This window comes from Macrobrachium nipponense, chromosome 38 (genome assembly GCF_015104395.2).
Source record: "Macrobrachium nipponense isolate FS-2020 chromosome 38, ASM1510439v2, whole genome shotgun sequence".
NCBI lineage: Eukaryota > Metazoa > Arthropoda > Malacostraca > Decapoda > Palaemonidae > Macrobrachium > Macrobrachium nipponense.
In genome coordinates, this window is record NC_061098.1 from 9,410,736 (window position 1) to 9,435,676 (window position 24,941).

A 24,941-nucleotide genomic window follows, 5' to 3' on the forward strand; every position below is an offset into this window, starting at 1 on the left:
CACAAAGGAACGAAACTGGAAAAAACAGCCTTGCAAGCACAAAGGAACGAAACTGAACAGCCTGCAAGCAAACAAAGGAACGAAACTTGGAACAAGCCTTGCCAAGCAAACAAAGGAACGAAACTTGGAACCGCCTTGCAAGCACAAGGAACCGAAAAACTTGGAAACAAGCTTGCAACAAACAAAGGAACCCTAAACTGGAACAAGCCTTGCAAGCACAAAGGAACGGAACACTGGAACAGCCTTGCAAGCCCACCCTCGAAACTGGAACCAGCCTTTGCAAGGGCAAAAACAAAAGGAACGAAACCCCTTCGGAACAAGCCTTGCAAGCAAACAAAAGGAACGAAACTGCGAACAGCCTTGGCAAGCACAAAGGAACCGAAACGAACAGCCTTTGCAAGCACAAAAGGAAACGAAACGGAACAGCCTTGCCCAAGCACAAGGCAGAAACTAAACAGGCCTTGCAAGCACAAAGGAACCGAAAACTTAAAACAGCCTTGCAAATGCACAAAGGAACCCCCCGAAACGGGAACAGCCTTGGCAAGCACAAAGGAACGAAACTTAAAAAACAGGCCCTTGCAAGCCCCCCCACAAAGGAACGGAAACGGAACAGCCTTGGCAAGCACAAAGGAACCGAAACTTAAAACATCCTTGGCAAGCACAAAGGAACGAAAACTGGAAACAGCCTTGCAAGCAACAAAGAACCGAAACTTGGAACAGCCTTGCAAGCAAACAAACGGGAACGAAACTAAACAGCCTTGCAAAGCACAAGGAACCGGAAACTGGAACAGCCTTGCAAGCACAAAGGAACGAAACTAAAACAGCCTTGCAAGCACAAAGGAACGAAACTGGAACAGCCTTGCAAGCACAAAGGAACGAAACTGGAACAGCCTTGCAAGCACAAAGGAACGAAACTGGAACAAAGCCTTGCCAAGCACAAAGGAAACGAAACTGGAACAGCCCTTGCAAGCACAAAAAGGAACGAAACTGGAACAGCCTTGCAAGCACAAAGGACGAAACTTGAACAAGCCTTGCAAGCAACAAAGGAAAACGAAACTGGAATAAGCCTTGCAAGCAAAAAGGAACCGAAACTTGAACAAGCCTTGCAAGCAAACAAAGGAACGAAACTGGAAACAGCAAAATTGGCAAGACAAAAGGAACCGAAACTTAAAACATCCTTGCAAGCACAAAGGAACGAAACTAAAACAGCCTTGCAAGCCACAAATTGAACGAAACTGGAAAACAGCCTTGCAAGGCACAAAGGAAACGAAAACTGGAAAACAGCCTTGCAAGCCAAAGGAACGACTGAAACACCTTGCAAGCAGCGGAAACTGAACAAGCCTTGCAGCACAAAGGAACGAAACTTAACAGCTGCAAGCACAAAGCGAAACGGGAAACTAACAGGCCTGAAGCACAGGAACGAATAACAGCCTTGCAAGCACAAAGGAACGAAACTAACAGCCTTGCAAGGCACCAAGAACGAAACTGGGAACAGCCTTGCAGCACAAAGGAAACGACTAACGCCTTGCAAGCACAAAGGAACGAAACTGGAACAGCCTTGCAAGCACAAAGGAACGAAACTGGAACAGCCTTGCAAGCACAAAGGAACGAAACTGGAACAGCCTTGCAAGCACAAAGGAACGAAACTAAAACAGCCTTGCAAGCACAAAGGAACGAAACTAAAACAGCCTTGCAAGCACAAAGGAACGAAACTGGAACAGCCTTGCAAGCACAAAGGAACGAAACTAACAGCCTTGCAAGCACAAAGGAACGAAACTAACAGCCTGGCAAAGCACAAAAGGAACGAAACTTAAAACAGCCCTTGCAAGCACAAAGGAACGAAACTGGAACAGCCTTGCAAGCACAAAGGAACGAAACTGGAACAGCCTTGCAAGCACAAACGAACGAAACTGGAACAGACTTGGCAGCACAAACGAACGAAATCTGCTTACGTAAGCAAATAAGAATATCATACAGAACGGGATAAAAAGGAAAATAATATCGCGTTCGAGTACACATACATCATTCACACTAAGAACGACAGATTACGAAATTGCATGACCTCACTGAGCATGCTACACTTGAAAACGAACGTTGACCTTCCTAATTCACTCGGCATTTGTTGATTGTAGTGGGGCACTAGCACAGAGAGAGAGAGAGAGAGAGAGAGAGAGAGAGAGAGAGAGAGAGAGACCTCCAAATCTAGCAGCATTCCAAAAATTTGATGGAATGCCGAAGAAGAAAAAAAAATTTATATAAAAAAAATGAAAAAATATAAAGGAAATTTAACAATAAAAAATAACAATAATAATAAAAAAAACAATGACAGGAACAGACCACCGACCAATCAAAAATCATACAAACAAAAATTAGACAAAAAAAAAAAAAAGAAAAAAAACCTGTTGAAATGACCAAACATCGAACTGAGCCGCAAAAACATTTCACACTCTGATGGAGACAGAACTCCAGCGCTTTGTTGTCAAAAGACGACGGAGATGAAATGCTTCCTTTATTGTATGCAGGAGACCAATGCTCGCTTCGGATCGCAGTGTTGCCAACGTAAGAATGGGGAAGTAAACAAGAATACGATAACATTATAGTTGGAATATGTAACTCATTAACATTTCCCGCCCCTATCTCTCTCTCTCTTTCTCTCTCTCTGCAGAGAGAGAGAGAGAGAGGAGAGAGAGAGAGAGAGAGAAAGTTGATTTATAAGCGAAAGTAAGAATGATATAAATAAATGAGAGAGAGGGGAATAGATTTATAAACAGGTGAGATAGATGATACATAAATGAGAGAGAGAGAGAGAGAGAGGATGAGAGAGAGAGAGAGAGAGAGATTTAGTTGATATATAAGTGAAAGCAAGAATGATACATAAATGAGAGAGAGGAATAAATTTATAAATAGGTGAAATAGATGATACATAAATAAGAGAGAGAGAGAGAGAGAGAGAGAGAGAGAGAGAGAGAGAGAGAGAGAGAGCGAGAGAGAGAGAGAGCGCATGAATTTTCCACATCGTCGGTGGACCAGTTGCAGTTAACATAAATTCAGGAGGTGCTTCTCATCCATTCGTGATGAGGGATGTCGCTTTTATCCAGACGCTAGCCATTTCTTCTTCTTTTTTATTTTTTTTAACAGCTTTACAGTGGAAAGCCATTACTTGAATGTACATAAAGTCATGTTTCATTTACCCATTTCATTGCTTGTTCATCTGCTTTAACTGAGAAAACGTTGTTACAGTCTATCAATGTTAAGTGACCTTCGACCAGGTACATCTAATTCACTGCCCAGGTGAATTGAGGTATAATATGGTTTTAAATGCAGGACACGCCCACTCGACCTTGAATCGAAGGCATCCATATATATATATATATATATATATATATATATATATATATATATATATATTATATATATATATGTAACGTACAAAGGTAAATGAAACAGTGTCTTGGAACAAGTACTTTCGTAGTATATTCTACAATTTTCAAGTTCACACTAACTATAAAAGAAGTAGACATCCGAGTCCCTATTTCATTTACCTTTCTACCGTGGATTTATTATATATATATATATATATATATATATATATATATATATATATATATATATATATATATATAGAATATATGGTATGCAGGAGTGATTTTCTTATTGATTATCATTTCCACAATGTCACGCTCTCATCCATTTCTATTTGTTTTTTAGTATAATCAAGAACAAAGTCGCCAGGTGATTTCCTAGAAACGTAATTCGTACCCGCTGGACTCGTGGTATTTTCTTGACCATAATATGTTCCGGTTTGGCAGAGGTTCAAATATTTTTTTTTCTTCTTCTTTTTTGCTGAACGAGATAAACACTAACTTTTTCCATCTATTCTCTCTCTCTCTCTCTCTCTCTCTCTCTCTCTCTCTCTCTCTCTCTCTCTCTCTCTCCAGACAAACAGCCAGTAAACAAAATAAGATTAAATGGAATTTATTTAAAAAAATGAAAAAAATACGAATGGGAACCCAACCATCATCCCCATCCTCTCTCTCTCTCTCTCTCTAAAAACCATACGTCTATATTAGTGTCAAAAACCTTAATAGATAAGGTAGTATCTAATAAGATCCTGAATAAAAGCACAACTAGACCATTCCCGAACGAATGCGCGCGCAGATCGTGTCGTACGTAGCTGCTCGCGCGCTTCCCGCCAGGAGACTGACACGAACTCTCGCGTGCGCGCGTTAATGAATGTTCCAAGTGGAATTGGGTCATATACCGTTTGTACGGTGTCGTCCTCTTGCGGTTCCGAGGATTTGCAAACAAGGGATGAGGGTAATTCCCGGAACTGAGACCAGCAAAACCCACACGCGACTTGTTGTCAATTGGTGGGGGCGTTGGTCTTCGAAAACGAGTGTAGTATTACTATGTATATGTATATGTAAATATGTGTATATATATATATATATATATAATAATATTATATATTGTATACATGCATTAAGTTACCTTGTCCTGATTTCTCCTCTGTGCGCTGGTTCGAATCCACGAGAGGACGCAATTATCATTATCAACGAAAAAATTCCCCTTCGGTTGACATAAACGAAAATACATTAATTCCGAGGTAGAGCGAATTGGATATTAAAGGACATTTGTAGCTTAATGCTCCTTTAGTAGCTTAATGCATGTGTATATGAATCGCGGTGATGTGATACAAATTCATATATATTGTATGTATAATTAATTCAAAAGTTACATATTATTATTATTATTGTTATTATCATGATACCCAGGCAGAACAGAATACACACCCTCGGTTCGTGATGTCTGTAACAATAACTGACTTTTGTAAACAAAGGAAAGGTAGTACAATCAAGCGCAAGTAAAAATAAACTCAAAATATATATTCTTGGAGTGACCTCATTGTCGATACGCATTGACATGACGGGACTCACGGACAAGCAAAAATTAACGTATTTGCTTAAAGACATGAAGAGAAGGTTGCATGCATGAAAGCTAAAAAGAGATCATTGTGAACCACTTCGATCTGGCTACTGATTGACAACTGACTAAACTACTCCCGTCGTCTGAATCAAGTCGATGTAAAATGCGCTTATGCTAAAATTCTGTTTCCGTTTTCTATAATTTCAAATCTACATATTTTCTTCTAAGGTAGACTGTTTTGATTACATGGAACAAAATTATTTATTATAATATGGAGTGATGCGTCTTTATGTTTATATCATACACATTAATTATATATATATATATATATATATATATATATATATATATATATATACTGAGGGATATGACTATCCTGATAACAGCAAAAGATTCTCGCGACACGACAATTAACGAGAAATCTCTCAGTTTTCTCAATAAACCCCTCCAGGTTTACATTCAAACATTCACTGAAACATCACAGGAGTGACGTAGGCGTCCATGAATACAGAGAACTCTTCACATGAACAATAACAGAATGTTAGATTTTCTGCATATTTTTCTAGAACTACTGTCCCTATGCCACTTCATACGAAACATCCACCACTTTACTGCTACGTTTTCTTTTCCATCTTGAATAATTCATCATAGAAAACGTTCATCTTAATATGATGGTATAATATCATAAAGTGTCACTTCTTTATATCAAATCATTTTACTTGCAATGACACCCAAAAGCCATTTTTTTTTAGTTACAACACAGAGTGAAGAAATACATTAAAACTATCGTTAGGGAGGTTTCAGGAAGAGTATTCATCTTCCACACACACACACACACACACACATACACACACAAATAATAGTTTATTTTGAGGGAAAGGTTGCATATACCTATTCCCGACAGAAATACAGATGAGAGAGAGAGAGAGAGAGAGAGAGAGAGAGAGAGAGAGAGAGAGAGAGAGAGAGAGGACACTGATGATACGTCAAGAGGAAGAGAAAGACCAAAGACCATAATTCAGAGAAAATTAGAGGCGACAGTCACTCCTCATACCGTTTTTTTTTTTTCTTTTTTTTTTCCTCAGCGAACAGATGAGAGTAATTGCCTTTTCCTCCGAATGGGGACAGAGATTCGTCCATTACATTAGGCTGATTGGAGGCAATTTCTCTGCATGTATTCTCTGCAAAAGCACAGGTTGTGTAAATGTGCATATAATCAGAAAATAAACATGACTATAAAATAGAATATACGTAATTTAGGCCAAAGGCCCAGCGCTACGACCTCTGAGGTCATTCACGGCTAAAATTGGAAAATTGACAGTGAGAAGATTTGAAAGGTGTAACAGGAAGAAAACCTCTTAGTAGTTGCGCTATGAAACTACTGTTGGAGAGAGAGAGAGAGTGGAAAGTCAGATGGAAGAGGTATACAGTAAAAGGAATGCAAGAGGTTGCACAGCTAGGGGCCGAAAGGATACTGCAAGGATCCTTGAGAAAGATCCCTGCTAAGAGAGAGAGAGAGAGAGAGAGAGAGAGAGAGAGAGAGAGAGAGAGAGAGAGTTAAAAAATTTCGTTATTTTGCGCACACACACACACACACACACACACACACACACACAGAGAGAGAGAGGGAGAGAGAGAGAGAGAGAGAGAGAGATGAGAGAGAGAGAGAGAGGAGAGAGAGACCTTACAGACCTTACCTTACAGACCTTACAGTTCGTTCGGGTTGCCCCAGGTCCCTCAGTGTGAGGGAGGAGAGAGAGAGAGAGAGAGAGAGAGAGAGAGAGAGAGAGAGACCTTACCTTACAGACCTTACATCTTGTTCGGGTTGCCCCAGGTCCCTCAGTGTGAGGCACCTCTAATGTCTACCAGAGAGTTGCTAGTACATCTTCCGGTATATTTTGCATCTTCCAATCTTGGATGGTCTGGGATGCAGTTTAGATATTTGTCGAGCTTATTCTTAAACACATCTACGCTCACTCCTGATATATTCCTCAGATGAGCTGGCAACGCATTGAATAGACGCTGCATTATCGATGCTGCGGTGCGTAGTGGATTAATGTCCTGTGTTGCTTTCCTTATTTTTCCTGGTATAGTTTTGGGCACTATAATCTACCTCTGCTTGCTCTTTCTGATATTTTGTTCCATGATATTTTCTGCTATTCCTTCTATCTGTTTCCATGCCTGAATTATCATGTAGCGTTCTCTTCTCCTTTCTAGACTATATAATTTTAAGAATTGTAGTCTTTCCCAGTAGTCTAGGTCCTTAACTTCTTCTATTCTAGCTGTAAAGGACCTTTGTACACTCTCTATTTGTGCAATATCCTTTTGATTAGGTGTACCATATCATATTGGCAATATTCAAGTGGACTACGAACATATGTTTTATAAAAGCATAATCATGTGTTCAGCTTTTCTGTTTTGAAGTGCCGTAACAACATTCCCATTTTTGCTTTACATTTTGCCAACAGAGTTGCTATTTGATCATTGCATAACATGTTCCTATCATCATCACACCAAGGTCTTTAACTGCTTTCCTTATTTGTGATGGTCTCTTTATTAGGTCCCTTATATGCATATAGCTTTCTTTCTCTGTCTCCATAATTTATTGATTCAAATTTATCAGAGTTAAATACCATCCTATTTACCTCTGCCCAATCATATACTTTGTTAAGGTCTCTTTGTAGAGCGTTCCTATCTTCATCACAAGTAATTTCTCTACTTATTCTTGTGTCATCTGCGAAACTACTCACTACCGAATCCTTCACATTATTGTCTATGTCTTCAATCATAATAACAAACAGTATTGCAGCTAACACCGTACCTTGCGGCACACCGGATATTACCTTGACTTCATCCGATTTCTCGTCGTTTGCAATAACTATCTGTTTTCTGTTGTGTAGAAATTCTTTTAACCATCTTCCTACTTTATCCACGATATTGTGTTTTCTAATTTTCTTCGCTAATATATTATGGTCTACTTTATCAAAAGCTTTTGCAAAGTCTAAATAAACCACATCTGTTTCATTTCCGCTTTCATATTTTTGAATATGTTCTCACGGTGGACTAACAGTTGGGTTTGTGTACTTTTTCCGGGTACGAAACCATGTTGTCCTTTATTAAACAAATTATTTTTTATTAAATGTTTCATAATATTTTTCTTCATTACCCCTTTCATACACTTTCATAATATGTGATGTTTAGACTCACAGGCCTATAATTACTTGCTATAGTCTTGATCCACTTTTGAAAGTAGGGGTAATATATGCTAATTTGTGCTCATCATAAATCTTGCCTGTATCTACACTTTGTCTTAATAATATTGCAAGTGGCTTTGCGATAGAATGAACTACTTTCTTTAACAAAATAGCAGGAATTCCATCAGGCCCTGCAGGCAGCTCCATTTTTAATTTCATTAATAGCCTGCACAATATCAGCTTCATTAATATCTAGTCAGCTAAATATTCACTATTTTCATCCCTTACTTCTATATCATTATCTTCATTATCTATCTAGGGGTGAATTCTCTCTTATATCGTTCTGCCAGTATGTTGCAAATTTCCTTTTTTCATTCGTTAATCTCCCTTCAATCTCAGAGGGCCTATTTCTATTCTTCTTTTATTCATCTTCTTCGCATATGAGTATAATAGTTTGGGGTTTTGCTTGATATTTAATAGGGTTTTTTCTTCCAAGTCCCGTTTTTCATTTTTTTCTTTTGATTGTATAATCTTTGTTCTGCATTTTTCTATCTTACTTTTTAGTTCTATAACTTTCCTCATGCATTTTTTTCTTTTGCAAGACCTTTTTCCACTTTCTGATTTTCTGGAACAAGATCCTTCTGTCTCTTGGTATGCATGAATGATGTTTACTTTTCTTCTTCGGTATATATTTTCCACTATTTTCTCCAATATTTTAATTAATATCTCCGTATTTACCCTTATGTCATCACTTACGAAAATGTTATCCCAATCTTTGTTTAATTCTTCATTAATTTCTGACCATTTTATATTTTTACTGTAGAAGTTGTATTTTCCATATCCTTCCCACTTTTTCATTTCTTGCTTATCTCTATTTTCACTTGCTTTGGAATGAACTGTTAATTCTATGACATTATGGTCTGAAAATACTCGCATTATAAACTATTATTTCTTTACATAATTCATCTCGTTCACAAATACTAGGTCTAAAGTATTTTCCTTTCTTGTTGGCAGGTGATTTATTTGTGAATGTTGTATTCTAGTAGCATATCTAATAGCTTTTCAAATGCCTCTTATCTTCTGCACTACTATTACTCTCTTTTTTATATGTATAAGTACAACCACAGTCCTATTCGTTCTTTCCATTCTACGAAAGGAAAGTTGAAGTCACCAGATAGGAGAATAGTCCAGTCCTTGTGATTTCTACATATATCATCCAATTTTTCAATTATTAAGTCAAACTCTTTAGTATTAGGAGGTCTATATATTACTATGTTCATCAATTTTTCAGATTCAAATTCTACCGCTATTAGTTCACATTCTGAGTTACTATATTTCTCATATATTTTTCCTCGTTTTTTGTCTTTCCCATATATTGCGTTCCCCCTTGATTCCTATTTTTTCTATCTGATCTATAAGTTTGGAACCCTTTTATTTGATCATCATTCCCAGTCTCTTGGGAATACCAGGTTTCACTTATATTCATTATATCTATTTTCTTTTCATTTTGGGTTAGTTCTTCTAAGTACTCTATTTTTCTTTTTGAGTTACTCGTAACTAAACCCTGCGCATTCATCACTATGATGGTTTGCGTTTTGTCTTCATTTAATACTGGTAGTAATAAGGATTTTCCCATGTCTCTTTCCTGTTCTGGTATGTTGTTCTTTTTTTCATTTCCAGAAAATTCTGACATTAAAAAATCCAACTTTTCCATAATATTTGATCTTCCTTCATCATAATTATTCATTTGTGTCTGAATCTGCAATTTTCTCCGTTTCTGCAATATCCTCTTGCATAATAAATACAGTTATTATCTCTTGAGTAGAATTTCGAGCTGATGCTTTGAAATTTTTTGCTGACACCTCTGCATATCTCATGGTGGTTTGCTTTTCTCTTTTTACCTGATATTCTGATTTCTCTCTTTTATTTGTTTCTTTCTTATTTTGGATTTTATTACTGGTTGGTTATTTATTTGATTATGATTCATGGCTACAGGGTGCATATATTTGCATTTTTTGTCGAACTTACATCCTTTTCCTTCTTTTAGGTTTTTACATATTTTTGGATGCAGATCTCTGCAATCATCCCCATATCCATCTAAGTATGCACATTTACATATATTTCATAGTTTTGACATATCTTAGGATGTTTGTAGTAACATCTTTCTCCAAATCTGCAATTCCCTCTTTTCAAAAGGTTGCAGATTTTGTCTTTCTTGTCTATTTTTTCCTCTTTCCCGTCATTGTGTAGATCTGGGTAGAGCCTCTTCGGGATTTGCTTTTCTGTTGTCATATCGTAATTTATTTCTTCGTAGGTATGCTGCTTTATTGCCTCATATGTAGTATCAATGAGTATCTCTGCATCCATACTTTTATCTTGTTCTTTGTTTTCCTTATTTTTTTCTGTCATTTCATTTTTGTTTACTTCTCTTCCGTTTTCCTCTTCTTCTTTTTCTTCTTCTTCTTCCTCTTCCTCTTCTTCTTCATCTCAAACTATTTGTACATTCAGTCTTGATTTAATAACATTGTCTATCCATGATAGACATGTTGAACAAAAAATTCTTGTATCTTTTCTCAAATCTTGTATTACCTCAGCACACTGTGGATGGGTCGGAATGTTGCATGCAGCACATTTTCTGATTAGGTTTTGTGGATTGACTATGCTATTACCAAACCTTACACAGTTTGCATGCTTTGGCATTTCTTTTTCCTAATGCATTCAATTAGGATATTCACAAGATTCACCTTATTTCATTTTCTTTGTCGGAATATGTTGGTTTATGTATATTTCTTTATGAGTCTTCTTGACCACTTGGATTTTATTTGGAACTTCTTCAATTATTTTCAAGATGTTTTCATTAGATTTGTTCCAGTTTGAAGGATTATATCCTTCTAATATATCTATGAATGCTTTTGTATCTTTTTGGTTAGGACTGTTGCTGATTTCATAGATGAGAAATGCCAGTTCCTTCCTGCTACTTATCGTATTGCGAATCTGCTAAAACACGCCAAATTACACCTCTTTCCCGCAGTTGGAACTTACTGCCATCTTGATTTGATTTATAGTATTACACTTGATAAACTAACTTAGAAGACGCTTTATCCTACTATTTTCACACTAATCTTATCACCGATAGTTCACGAACACTTCTAGATATTTCTCAAATTCTAGTCGTATGTTAAACTTGTGATATCTGTTGATTAATCTGACTTCACGCGGGTACGTCTCACCAAGCAAGATGGCTACTACAGAGAGAGAGAGAGAGAGAGAGAGAAATTTAATTTTCAAGGAAACTTTTAATTTTTCAAAAACATTTTCATTTAAAAAAAAATAGTTTTATGAAAAAACATTTTCATTTTTCGAAATACATTTCACAACTTTTAGTCTGCTCCACAAAGATTATGAAGGAGAGAGAGAGAGAGAGAGAGAGAGAGAGAGAGAGAGAGAGAGAGAGAGAGAGAGGCACTCGAGAGACACTTCCACACGACGTGTCCTATCTTCCTTGCATCAGGCAACTACTAGAGAGCTCTCCGGGGTATATACCACTTCACGAGATAAGTGTCGTAAAGGTCGCTTTTATATGACGCATTCCATGTATATATGAGTCGCCTGCTGCGTAAGTAGAAACATACACATATATGTATACTTGAATAAGTTTGCATACATTTGTATTCTATTTCCTATACGGTGACCCCATCAAGTTTTAGAGTAAGGTTTCAATCAAGGTTACGGCTGTTTGCAAACATTCTCCTAAGAGGATCGGGTTATGGACACAGTGGCTTCGCGCAAAAGGATTGGAAACCGTTCCCCCAATATTTGGTCTGGTTACTTAACCTTGCACGCGCGCACGCACACACACACACACACACACACAAATATATATATATATATTTATATAATGTATATATATACATATATACCCAATATATATTTAGTATATGCATTACATATATGTATGTATAATGTTAGAACTTTGTCCTATTCTATTGGTTTAGATTAATTATCTTAGTTTACCCTATTTTGCCATTTACCATAGTATCCCCATCAGGGTTTTAAGTTTTCTTCCTCCACGTTATTTTGAGTATTCATTCCCGTTTTTTATCCTTGGCCTGTTTATTCCCAGAGTCCTGTTTTCGGTCTCTTGGAGTATTCCGAGGTGACTTTGGAAGTCCCTGTGCCCAGGTATGGCAGTCTGTTTCTGCCCTTCGTGTTGTACGACCTCTCTGGGACTACAGCAAGTTTGACTCCTCAATTCTGGAAGAATTTTCTCTACTTCGAGCTGGAGTTGTCCACAACGATGCTGCTTCTCCCCTTGCTGTAGTCTTGGGCCAGTATTTGGCCGGGGGACCTCGCCGAGTGTAGGTATAAGTCTTCTCATTTGAATGAATGCTGAGTGACTTGAGTCCGTTGTGTTGTAGTCAGGCCTGACTTAGGACCCTGAAGGCTATTTCTGCCTGAGGACTTTTTGTACGGACCATGAAGTTTTGTGAGACGAGCCATCCCTAACTCATTTGTCCGCTGCTGTCACGCCCTATGGTCCAGCAGTGCCTGCTTACTCCAGGAGGATCCCCGTGGAGGTTTAGACTTTCGGTGGCCACCGTGTTTAGAAAAGGGAATTTCTATTAGCTTTGTAAATTGTTAGGCTTCTATTTGGCCGACATTTCCTTTCCCTTTCAGAACGCCCTCCTCATTTGGTATGTATGTGTTATTTGTTCTATCAGTAATGGTGTAGGTAATTTGCTTATAATTTTGTTTTCATTGTGTGATTGGCATTCACTTTTTATTGTATTTTCAGAGGTTCTGTTATTCATTTTAACTTTAGCATTTTTTTTAATAAACTTTATTATTTCATCTCTGGTATTTGTTATCCCTCACTGTTAATATTGGGACACCGATTGTTATTTCACCCTCTGTGACTTTAACTTTAGAAAACAGCTGTTGGAAAGTGTGTCTATTTCTGTTTTCTGGTTTGATGTTAGCCCTTTGAGAAGGGTCGTAACAATAATTTTATATTTATATGCATGCGTGTGTGCATGTGTTATATGTACAGATGTATGTAAGTATGTATATACAATTACGCTTGTTCTCTCTCTCCCTCACAAACACTTAAAGAGCTTAATACTACAGAAATGACTAAAAACAGGTTCTACTACAAGAATCTTACAAACTCTTCTCCTCCCCAGCTTCAAGAACAAGCCATATAAATAAAACGAATGCGTCGACCATCCTTAGAAAATAAAACAAAAGAAAATAAGCTAGTATGAGTCCAGTTATTATCACACCAGCTCGCGAATAACTTGGGAAAGTCGCCGCAATACGTCAGCAAAATATCGAAAGAAGTAAGAAGATGCTTGTCAATGGCTTCTTGTCGATTGACAAGCACAAATAAGGATTCGCTCTGTTTTGTTACCTTGCACGCACGCACACACACACAAACACACACACAACTGATGCATTTTTGAACATAAATTCACGTCTTTTTAAGATCTTCTTCGCTGTATCTCGACAATGTTATGGAAACCGTTCATCAGACCATCTACTACCACTGTTTAGATTTCCTTTACATTCAATATTCACTCTTCGCTTCCATAATGGAGTACGGGTTCAACAGTCGTCTATATATTCCAGTTTTTGGTTCCCCAGACAACCTAGTTCCTTCCAAGGGTTTGGTAGCTATCCAGCTACCTTCCTTGCTTCACCTGATATATTATAAATACTTTTCGTTCATCCTACAATCTTTTAACCCCTAAAATGTGCGTATGAATAAAAACGTTCAATACTCCATCTTGGTAGTTTCCATTTTCCTCCATCATCTGATTCGGGCTCATATTCCCTATTAATTCCCTATTAATTCCCCTTTAACTTTCAGGATCTTTTCAATTTTTCCCCAATCTCAGCAATGTTTCCTCACACTCAGCCATTGAGATCCAAGTCTTTTAAAAATTTCCTTTTCACAAAGACTAACACATCAATTTCTCTGGTCCTTCGTCTAACTCCTCTCGTGACTTTACTCATAAAAATACCACATGGGAATGAAAATCAAACCAGATCAAATCAAAACACGCGTCAAACCAGCGTTTTGCATCAGACCAGCAGAAGATTCCCTTTTGTCATAAAAAAGCTTATTATTGCTGTATATCAATTAGTTTCTACAGCAGCAGCCTCTAAGTCATGTCTGTGTCGTTTCTTTACTTAACATCCAAATAAGTGGCACCTTTACATTGTGATTATATATACTATATATATATATATTATATACTATATATATATATATATATATATATATATATATATATATATATATATATATATATATATATATATATATATATATTCTTCTAGTAAAACAAGATACGTCTCAAGTGTAAAAGGTCTATTAAAATGCTCTGGTTTAAACCCAAGTTTTAAATCTTAGTTTTAAGCCAGAATGTTTTAATAGGCCTTATATATATATATATATACTATTATATATATATAGTATATATATATATATTATAATATATCTACTTATATATATGATCATGACGAGCCTAAAAACAGTAGTACGTACGTAATCTACAGATACAATTAGCAACACTTGATTAGCGCCACGTCATCCTACTATGGGCGCTACATCAGGGTGGGAGGAGGAGGGGGGGTGGTGGGAGAAGCCACGCCCAATTCTATTTTTGGAAAAAGGAGATAAACACGAGAGAGACTCATTACACAGATATTTACATCCGGTCGATTAACCCTCTCCTTCTACGTGGTGAGTTACCAGATGCTTGGGTAACATGTAGGGGGAAAAAATTGTTCTAAAACTGTACTACTGATAAACCGAGAACATTTTTTGAATTCAGTGAAAGGTAGATACTAAGTGTGTGGACCGATGATGACAGAACACACACACACACACACACACACACACACACACACACACACATATATATATATATATATATATATATATATATATATATATTTGTGTGTTTTTCTATGCATTTTATTCAACTCTATATTTATTCCTCTCTCTCTCTCTCTCTCTCTCTCTCTCTCTCTCTCTCTCTCTCTCTTCTCTCTATATATATATATATATATATATATATATATATATATATATATATATATATATATATATAAAATATATATATATATATATATATACATATATAGGTATAAAACTGTCAAAATACGTGCAACCAGAAGTAAAATGCAAATGCACCGTTGCGTAAACCGTCCATTTTCCCACGTACGCTATCATATTTCTGTAGTACACTCTCAAAACTTTAAATCGGAAAATAAATTAACCGCGGTGAAAATATAATAGAATAAGTTAAGGAAAAACTGAAATAGAAATGTAAAGAAAAGGAGAGAATGCGAATGGTGAATGAGAAGCAAGGAGGAGGAATAATCAATAGGAAAGGAAAAGGAAGAAGAGAGATAAAAACAAATGAACAACAAAAACATATACACAAATGAGGACCAAGAATGAGAAAGTAAAAGAGTAATCTCTCTCTCTCTCTCTCTCTCTCTCTCTCTCTCTCTCTCTCTCCAAACAGATAGTAAGCAAAATAAGATTAATGAAAAGGAATTTACCAAGTATATAATATACATATGTATATGAGTAGGAACCCAACCATCATCCCCATCCACTCTCTCTCTCTCTTCTCTCTCTCTCTCTCTCTCTCTCTCTCTCTCTCTCTCCTGACACACAGATAAACAAAATAAGATTAATACGAGGAAATTTATTTAAAAATCTAGAAAAAAAAGTTTCCAAAGTAACTCAGTCATCAGTCCCACCCTCTCTCTCTCTCTCTCTCTCTCTCTCTCACCTGACGTGGCAGTAGGAGAGGTTGAGCTGCACTGGGTTCACGGGTATCTTGGCCCTCTCCGAGCTCGACACACGAACGAGTTCTATTTTGGGGCGTGGGTGAATGGACCGGACTTCCGAACACATGACGACTCGGTTACGCCCCCTTCTCTCTGCGCCTGCGCGCTCTCACGACACACTCGACCACCTTCGAGTACTGCGACAAAAAAAATAAATACATTTGTAAATAAGACACAATGCAGGCCGATCGTTTGATGACCCAGATCTCTGGAAATATATAAAAACGAATCTGAATGATTTTGTTAGCAATACCATTACTTACATGTTTATTTAGGTCTCTGGAAGTGTTTGTAAGACGAATAAGAATGAATTTGGTAAAAAATATAATTAAATACTATAACTGTTGACATAATTGCGCAGAACTCTGGAAATGTATGTAAGATGAATAAGAATGATATTAGTAGAAAATACAATGAAATACTATACTTGTTGATATAATTATGCAGATCTCTGGAAAAGTATGTAAGACGAATAGTGAATTTACTGTTTTGATATATATATATATATACTTTTAGGTATATATATATTTACAAAATTAGGCAGATCTCTGGATATATATAAAAACGAATATAAATTATTTTTGTAAAAAAAATTCTAATTGTCTGCATAATTGTGCAGATCTCTGGTAATATATAAAAAAGAATGATAATCTATTTTGGTTAAGAAATATAATTGTTGACGTAATTATGCAATCTCTGAAAAAATATAAAATCAATATGAATTATTTTTTGTTTTTATTTTGGTAAAAAATATATTTTTACGTGCATAACATTTCTGAAACATTAAATATGCATTATGACATAAAATCATAAAATAATTTATATATAAAATAATTTCATAATAACATTTCTTTATAAAATTATTTTCTATGAAACCATTTATTTATAAAATCGTTCCTTTCTAAACCCAATTCTTCGTAAAACAATTTCTTTACAAAATATCTTTATAAAGTAATTTTTTATAAAATAATTTCTTAATAAAATAATTTTTATAAAATCACTTACTTATAAAATCGTTTCTTATAAAAAAAAATTCAAATTTCATCGTAAATTCATTTCTTTATAAAACCATTTCTTCATAAAATCACTTCTTTACAAAATATCATTATAAAATAATTTCTTTACAAAATAATTTCGTCATAAAATATGTTCTTTACAAAAAATATCTTTATAAATTAATTTTTTCATAAAATAATTCTTTTACAAAATAATATTTTTATAAAATAATATATTTATAAAATATTTTCTTCATAAATAATTTTTTATAACTAATATCTTTACATACAAATATCTTAACAAAATAATACCTTTACAAAATAATATCTTTATAAGATAATTTCTTCATGAAATAATTCCTTTACTAAATCAAATCTTTACATAAAAATTGCTTCACAAAATAATCACAGTAAAAAAGCTAAGATCTTCATGAAATCACTTCTTTCCCATCGCGAAAGGTCACTCCCTCCTGGGAACATGTTATTGCAATGCTAATGAGTTGTATGGCTGGGCTATTAATAAATACCGCAGAAGGTCAACGTTTCTGGTATACCGATCAATGCAGCCTCGCATTTGTGGGTATGTTTTAAAGCGTAAGGGTTCGTGCGTGGGGGCGCGCAAGCACGGTTAAGTAGACGTGCGTGCGTGGGACTGTGTGCATCTAACTGTCGAGTGTTTGTAATTGTATATGAATTTACGCACGTGTATGTACGATGTATGTATGCATATATATATATATATATATAGATATATATATATATATATATATATATATACTATATATATATGTGTGTGTGTGTATATATATATATATATATATATATATATATATATATATATATATATATATATGGCACAATATGTACTGTATATGAATTTATGTGAGCGTGTGTGCCTACAAGAACGTTGGTGTCGTAAAGGCCTTGTTTTGTGAGTGAGTGTGTGTGTGTGTGTGTGTGTATTTATATCACAACACGCGCGTGCAAACAGTTGTCAGAGCTACTTGTTGAGTGGAAAAGAATGGTGCCAATTCTCTCTCTCTCTCTCTCTCTCTCTCTCTCTCTCTCTCTAGCCACGTATCTGTCATGTCAGCAATAAATGCGATGAGGTTGAACCTTTTTACGTGAATACCGTCACTCGGTTTTTAAATATCACCACTAAGATCATTAGGAAATATCATATTGATGAGTGGAGAGAGAGAGAGAGAGAGAGAGAGAGAGAGAGAGAGAGAGAGAGAGAGAGAGAGAGAGAGAGAGAGAGAGAGAGAGAGAGAGAGAGAGAGAGCTGTTTAGATGTTTACTGATATTAAGATTTAGTCATATACTTTGTTCATTACGAGCTTTTGGCAGGATCTCTCTCTCTCTCTCTCTCTCCTACAGTTTTAGATATTTTGTTGTTACACTAGGTAACTGTGTGTGTGTGTGAGACAGCTTACAGTTTTAGGTGTTTTGTTTTTAAACCTGGTAACTGAGAGAGAGAGAGAGAGAGAGAGAGAGAGAGAGAGAGAGAGAGAGAGAGAGAGAGAGCGAGCGCAAACGTCAAAATCTCATTTAGATATGTGGCATAAAGCCATCTTTTTCCCGAAAAAATATAAATACCTATGATTCGCCTATTCTCTCGAGAGGAACGTCATAAGCTGAAGTTTAAAAATTAAAAATAGAAAATATCTTCATAAACGAAAGGCACCAGAGAGCACCTTCACAGAATAAGCTAGCTGATAAAAATAAGTCTTGATATTTCATATTTACGATCAGGAAATTAAAACAGGCGTGAGCTAATGCTATGGGCTTTGAGACTGATTATGAAATCACTATTCTCCTGGGGATCAAGCTGGTATTATTATTATTATTATTATTGTACTTAGGAAGCAGACCCTCTCTCAAGCATACTTTATTAAAAGTAATGGCTACTTCAGCAGCATTACACTTGTAGAGATTCTTCTCTATTTTGCGAATAGCGGCTTTTTCAGTGCTACTTAAACAGGCCAGTAGAGCGCCTATAGAGGTCATGGTAAAATACAGGGTCAAAATAGGTGTATATATTTGAATTTTACAGATAAACTATGATACCATAGTCATCAAAGTCATTAACGATTCTCTCTCTCTCTCTCTCTCTCTCTCTCTCTCTCTTTCTTAAAGCGAGCTTTCGTCTGGAGCTGCCAGACATCCTCGGGCTGGGAAGCTGAGGGTGGACTGATCTTGGTGCGGTGTCCGTCCTCCTTATATCTGTGGTTGACAGCAAGGGGTCTGCCCCATGCTTGTCTCCTATTGGCTGGTGGCGGTGAGTCTTGTTTTCATTGGCTGCCTGAGCCAGGTCTCAAGCCACTTTCCTCGAACCGATGGTTGCGTTGCAGCATATCCTGCAGCCGCCTGGACCTCCTAAGCGGCGCTGTAACATTGATGGGCGTTGGCGCTACGCTGTGGGACGTCACGGCTACTTTGATTTCCATCGGCTGCAGGAGTACCTCGTTCGGGGGCGTTGTCATCCATAGAGTTGTCATGATCGGTGGTGTCATTGTTAGTGGCAGGTCTTCTCATACTCGTAGGGAGGAGAAATTCTTCCTGCGTCGTATTCAGTGAAGGTTTTATTTGCTGGATGAGGAGCGCCTCCAGCAGGCGCAACCGACGGGCATCAGGGGCCTTCCCGATGATCTTCGTGTTCTTTATGATGACATCTCGGGCGGGAGAATGGCCTCGTGATGTTTGGTGCGGGCGTGATTCTTTATAGCCCCCTCTTGGGCGTGGCACGAGAGTCTCTTCGACAAGTCGCATGGTAGTCATACCTACGTAGGCGCCGCTGCATTCGCGGACTGGGCATGTATACTGGTACACTACATGCGTCTGCTTCAGGGGTTCTCGTACCTGTGGAGAGGGGTTATTTTTCATAATAAGATCGCGCGTCCTCCGATTCTGGTAATATATGATTAAGTCGATATTCTTGGTGTCGTCAGTCGGGGATACATTATCAGAAATAATTTTCTTGATGGCGTCCTCTTCTTCACGGTAATGGGAACTCATGAAGGCTTTGTAGTACAGCTTGATATTATCCTGGGGGCGGGGCTGCGGGCTCTCACTACCGTACCATTTCTCCAGGGCTGTGCGGACTTCCTTGCTGATTAATTTATTTGAGTACCCGTTATTCACAAGTACTTGGGAGGCGCGGTCGAGTTCCTGGTGAGTGTCCTGCCAGGTCGAGCAGTGGGAGAGGGCCCTCCTGACGAAGGCCCTGACGGTGGTGCTTTTGAATCTGGCGGGGCACTCGCTGTCTCCGTTGAGGCAAAGTCCTAAATTGGTTTTTTTGTGTAGACTGAAGTACGGAGACCGCTCTTCCGTCTTGCTTACAAGGACGTCGAGGAAGGGGAGCCGATCGTCGGAGCTGCGTTCGACTGTGTAATTCAGCACACTACACTGCTGAAAATGCCTTGACGGAGGGCTTCTACCTCATCCTCGGCGTCGACTTGCACAAAGATGTCGTCAATATAACGTCCATATCTGCGGGGTTGCTGCATCCTGGCGAAGGACCCCCCGTTCCTCCACGGTGCCCATATAAAAGTTAGCGAAGAGGACCCCCAGTGGGGAGCCCATCGCCACGCCGTCCTTTTGGCGGAAACACTGGTGGCCACGGTGGGTGGAGAAAGGGGCCTTCTTCGTGCATATCTCCAGCAGCGTACGGAGCGAGGCTTCCGGTATGTTGAGGGGCGCCGTCGACTGATTCCTGTAGACACGATCAAGGATTATATCTATGGTTTCGTCGACAGGCACGTTCGTAAATAGGGACTCTACATCCAGCGAGGCGATAATCCCGGTACCAGGGGCGTCCTTGATGGTTTCTAAGAACTCTGCCGAAGACTGCAGGCTGTACCGACTCGGGACGTAAGGGGTCAAAATTTGGTTGAGGCGTTTAGCCAAGGCGTACGTAGGGGCGGGCGTCTGGCTGATGATCGGCCGGAGGGGGTTTCCTTGTTGTGGGTTTTTACATTGCCATATAAATAACCCAGGCTGTAGTCTCCTTGTTATGGGCGGGAGGTGCACAGCATTTGTTGCAGAATTCACTGCGCTGATGACTCCGTTAGCCTCCCTCTTGATGTCGTCTGTCGGGTTCCTCGTCAGGCGCTCGAACTTGCTCTCGTCAGACAAAATAGCATCCACTTCTCGTGATATTCGGCAGTATCAATCAAGACGAAGGCTGCTGTCTTGTTCGCGCGTCGCACCGTGATGTTCACTTTCTCCTTCAGTTCCTTCGCTGCTTTCTTCATCTCCTTGGTGAGGATCCCGCTGGAGTGCGAGCCCCTCTCTGTAAGAGCTTCAGCAAGTAGGAGGGGTTGAAAGGGCGTCGGTAGTTCTCACGATGCTCCGGGCTTCGAGTTGCTGGACGGAGTCTAGGAGCAACTCGATTTCGAGTCTCTTGTCTCAAGACCCAGGCCTCATGTGTGTGTGTGTGTGTGTGTGTGTGTGTGTGTGTGTGTGTGTGTGTGTAACTGGTAAAAATGTCCTGTTACAACAGAATTCCATCTAATAAAAGGAGCCCATAAAAACTCCAAAATATAAAGAGAGAAAATACTATATTTCAGAGACTGCTGTCTCTCTCTCTTCTGAAGAGAGAGACAGGCAACAGCAGTCTCTGAAATATAGTATTTTCTCTCTTTATATTTTGGCGTTCTTATGGGCTCCTTTTATTAGATGGAATTCTGTCGTAACAGAACATTTTTACCAGTAAATATATATATATATATATATATATATATATATATATATACATATAATATATATATATATATATATATATATATATATATAGCAAAGAATTTGAGAAGTTAAGAGGGCACTGTGGCTATGACATTGGCATACATACATAGGCGTACAACTACCCAAAAGACAGGCACAGGCTCACACATACACTGACTTCACTCCCGTACAATAATGTCCAGCCCTCCCAAATCAAACAAAAGTGTCAAAAGCTTCCCGCAAATATGAAGGACGCACCGCAAAGCCCATCAAAAGGACAATAATTATTCGCTGGTCACTTGTTACAGATACACTTTTGTGTTTTGTCGTCCATTTTCGTACGGGCTTCCAAATGAACACAAGCGCCCGGGAGGATAAGAAAAAAAAAAGTTAGTTATAATGGGAGGTACTTCTTTGCAACATTTATTTCCTTTTTATAATATCATGAGCGGAAGTTTTAGAATATGTGAAACAGAATATAGAATTTAGACCAGGGGTTCTCAAAGCGGTCGATGCTGACCCCCCAGAGGTCAATAGCACCAGGGGTCGATGAATAGTCAGGGGGGTCAAAAAAACTGTGTTACATATACGCGTACGTCTAAAGTTTTAAACATATTTTCTTGCTATGTTTTACATTTTTATCATACTACATGTCAAGCACTAAACTATTACTACTCAAATTCATTTTGACATTGGTGTTTCTTTTTTCTTGAATTATTAAATGCTCGTCTAGGGTATCGATAAAAAACTAGAAACATCAATAGGAGGTCGTGGAGTAAAATAGTTTGAGAACCCCTGATTTAGACCAAAGGCCTAGCGCTGTGACCTTTGAGGTCATTCAACGCTGCAAGGGAGATTGATAGCAAGAAGGTTTGAGAGGTTGAACAGGATGTAAACCTCAAAGCAGTTGCACTACGACAAAATTGTTGGGTGAGGGTGGACAGCTAGAAAGGAGATAATATGAAAGAAGGTACAGTAAAAGGAATGAAAGAGGTTGTAGATAGGGGGCCGAAGGGACGCTGCAAAGAACCTTAAGTGATGCCTGCAGTGTTCCACGTAAGGTACACTGACGGTACTCCCCTCCTACCGGGAAGAGGAAGTTTGATGATTGGTTACCGCAACAAAGTCAAAACACAGATCAGAAGAAATGGGACAAAAATGCTATGTCAAAGACTGTCACAAAACAAAATGTATATAAAATTCCTTTAATCTATCACGACCTCTCAGCGTAATTATTGCAACTCTTCGTCAACAAGCGTAAACCGATCAATAAATATAATTAACCCTAAGAAGATTACATTTACCTAGGCATGAATCACTTACTCAATATCCAAATAAATGACGCATAATACCTACTGTTGATGATGATGATGATGATGCGAGCAAATGAGAGAGAGAGAGAGAGAGAGAGAGAGAGAGAGAGAGAGAGAGAGAGAGAGAGCCTATAAGCCAAATGAGATTAAGCCAGTGCGACAAGGAAGCAGTGTCTGAGAAGGTTCTGGAATGTGTTACGCACTAAACGTCTGGAGGAGAAGAAGAAGAAGAAGAAGAAGAAGAAGAAGAAGGAGGAGGAGGAGGAGGAGGAGGAGGAGGACGAGAAAGAGAGGGAATAAGGGAGAAATCAGAACAGGAAACAAAAGACGTCCCCAACCAGGAGACGACGCACGAATCTCGAAACTCCCACTAAGGGAGAACCTATGTATGACGAACGCACCAGCTAAGACAACGCTAACCTACAACCAGAATCAGGTTAAATGAATAGCAGCTCAAGAGTGCTCTACAAAAGGCGAGTGATTCAAACTGCAGCGAGTCAGGACTGGCATCTGTAGAGCTTCTTGTTTTGTGGGACAAGACGCCCCATTCAATTGTGCTCCCAAGGGCAACTGATGGTGTACAAGAGAGAGAAGTACTCCTTATTTCATCGTGAGTTTCTTCTAGATGAGGTACATCGCCAAATCTAGTGCGGAAGTTATTAATAGAAGAAAATAAAAAGGAGGAAAAGAGTAAGACCGTTCATGAAATTACTAAAAGGTTACGCAATGGATTCAACTTTAGTGGAAAAGCACTACGTCTTTAGGCATTTCACATTTTTTGGAATTGTAGTACCTCAATAAATCTCTCTCTCTCTCTCTCTCTCTCTCTCTCTCTCTCTCTCTCTCTCTCTCTCACTCACACACACACACAAACACATACAAACATATAGCTATATGACACCAACACCCATAAGACAAGTGCTTACTTTTCAAACATATCAAGAAACTAATGATTAACACCACCATGCTTAAAAGCATTTCCTGAACAGAGTCAACTTATCCTAATTACGGCTGTAGATTCATAATACTTCAGTGACATGTCCTTGAATAAAAGGTTCCTTATTGATTCCTTGATATATACAGAAAAAATAAAAGCACCAATGATAATACTTTACGAAAAGTCTATAACTATCGTGCAATGCTGCCTTAAAGGACACAGTAATGAACAATAATGTCAGAACTATTAAAACGACGATAAAAAAAATATCTAGCTAAAGGAACAGACAATTGAGTGGGTTTTTTTCATAGCTGTTCTGATTACTCGCCCAAAATAAAAGGCAAAGTATAAACTATTCGATCGATGTCATAAAATGAGCAAGGAGACAAAAAAAAATAATACAAAAAATATCAGAATTAGATATTCATTTACAAAGAACACTGAAATAATTTAATACAGGAAAAAAATTATGAAACACTGACAATGACGAGCACCAAAATAATACAAACGAAAAAAAAGAGAGGGGGGGGGGGAGAATTTGCAAATAAAAGAGGACAAAAGGAACTTGGGACTCAATTAAGGACGCATTAAAAAAAATACAGAAAAGGTCAAAATTATTTCACCGAAGTCGATGTTTATCAGCGATGGGTGATTCGACGCAGGTCGCCCAGGTAGGCGGATCTACCTGTTTTAAGAGAGAGAGAGAGAGAGAGAGAGAGAGAGAGAGAGAGAGAGAGAGACGAGAGAGAGAAGAAGAGAGAGAGAGAGAAGAGAGAGAGAGGAGAGAGAGAGAGAGAGAGAGTTACATGAGCAACAATTAGTGGATAGTCTTACACCTTTGAAGAGAGAGAGAGAGAGAGAGAGAGAGAGAGAGAGAGAGAGAGAGAGAGAGTTAAGGAAACAATACGAACAAATATCAACAAATTAAAACACTCCGATGCAAAATATGTGACCCACATAAACTGCAACAAAGCCACATGGC

At 38.0% G+C, this 24,941-nt stretch overlaps 1 protein-coding gene across 1 annotated transcript in view; it reads right to left on the reverse strand.

The window, feature by feature from the left end:
* LOC135209605 (uncharacterized) overlaps nt 1-24,941 on the reverse strand; it is a 192,358-nt gene that overhangs the window by 148,610 nt on the left and 18,807 nt on the right. The window contains 1 exon segment of the mRNA XM_064242297.1: nt 15,932-16,126. Within this exon segment, the coding sequence (XP_064098367.1) occupies nt 15,932-16,056 (125 nt within the window). The 5' untranslated portion in view covers nt 16,057-16,126.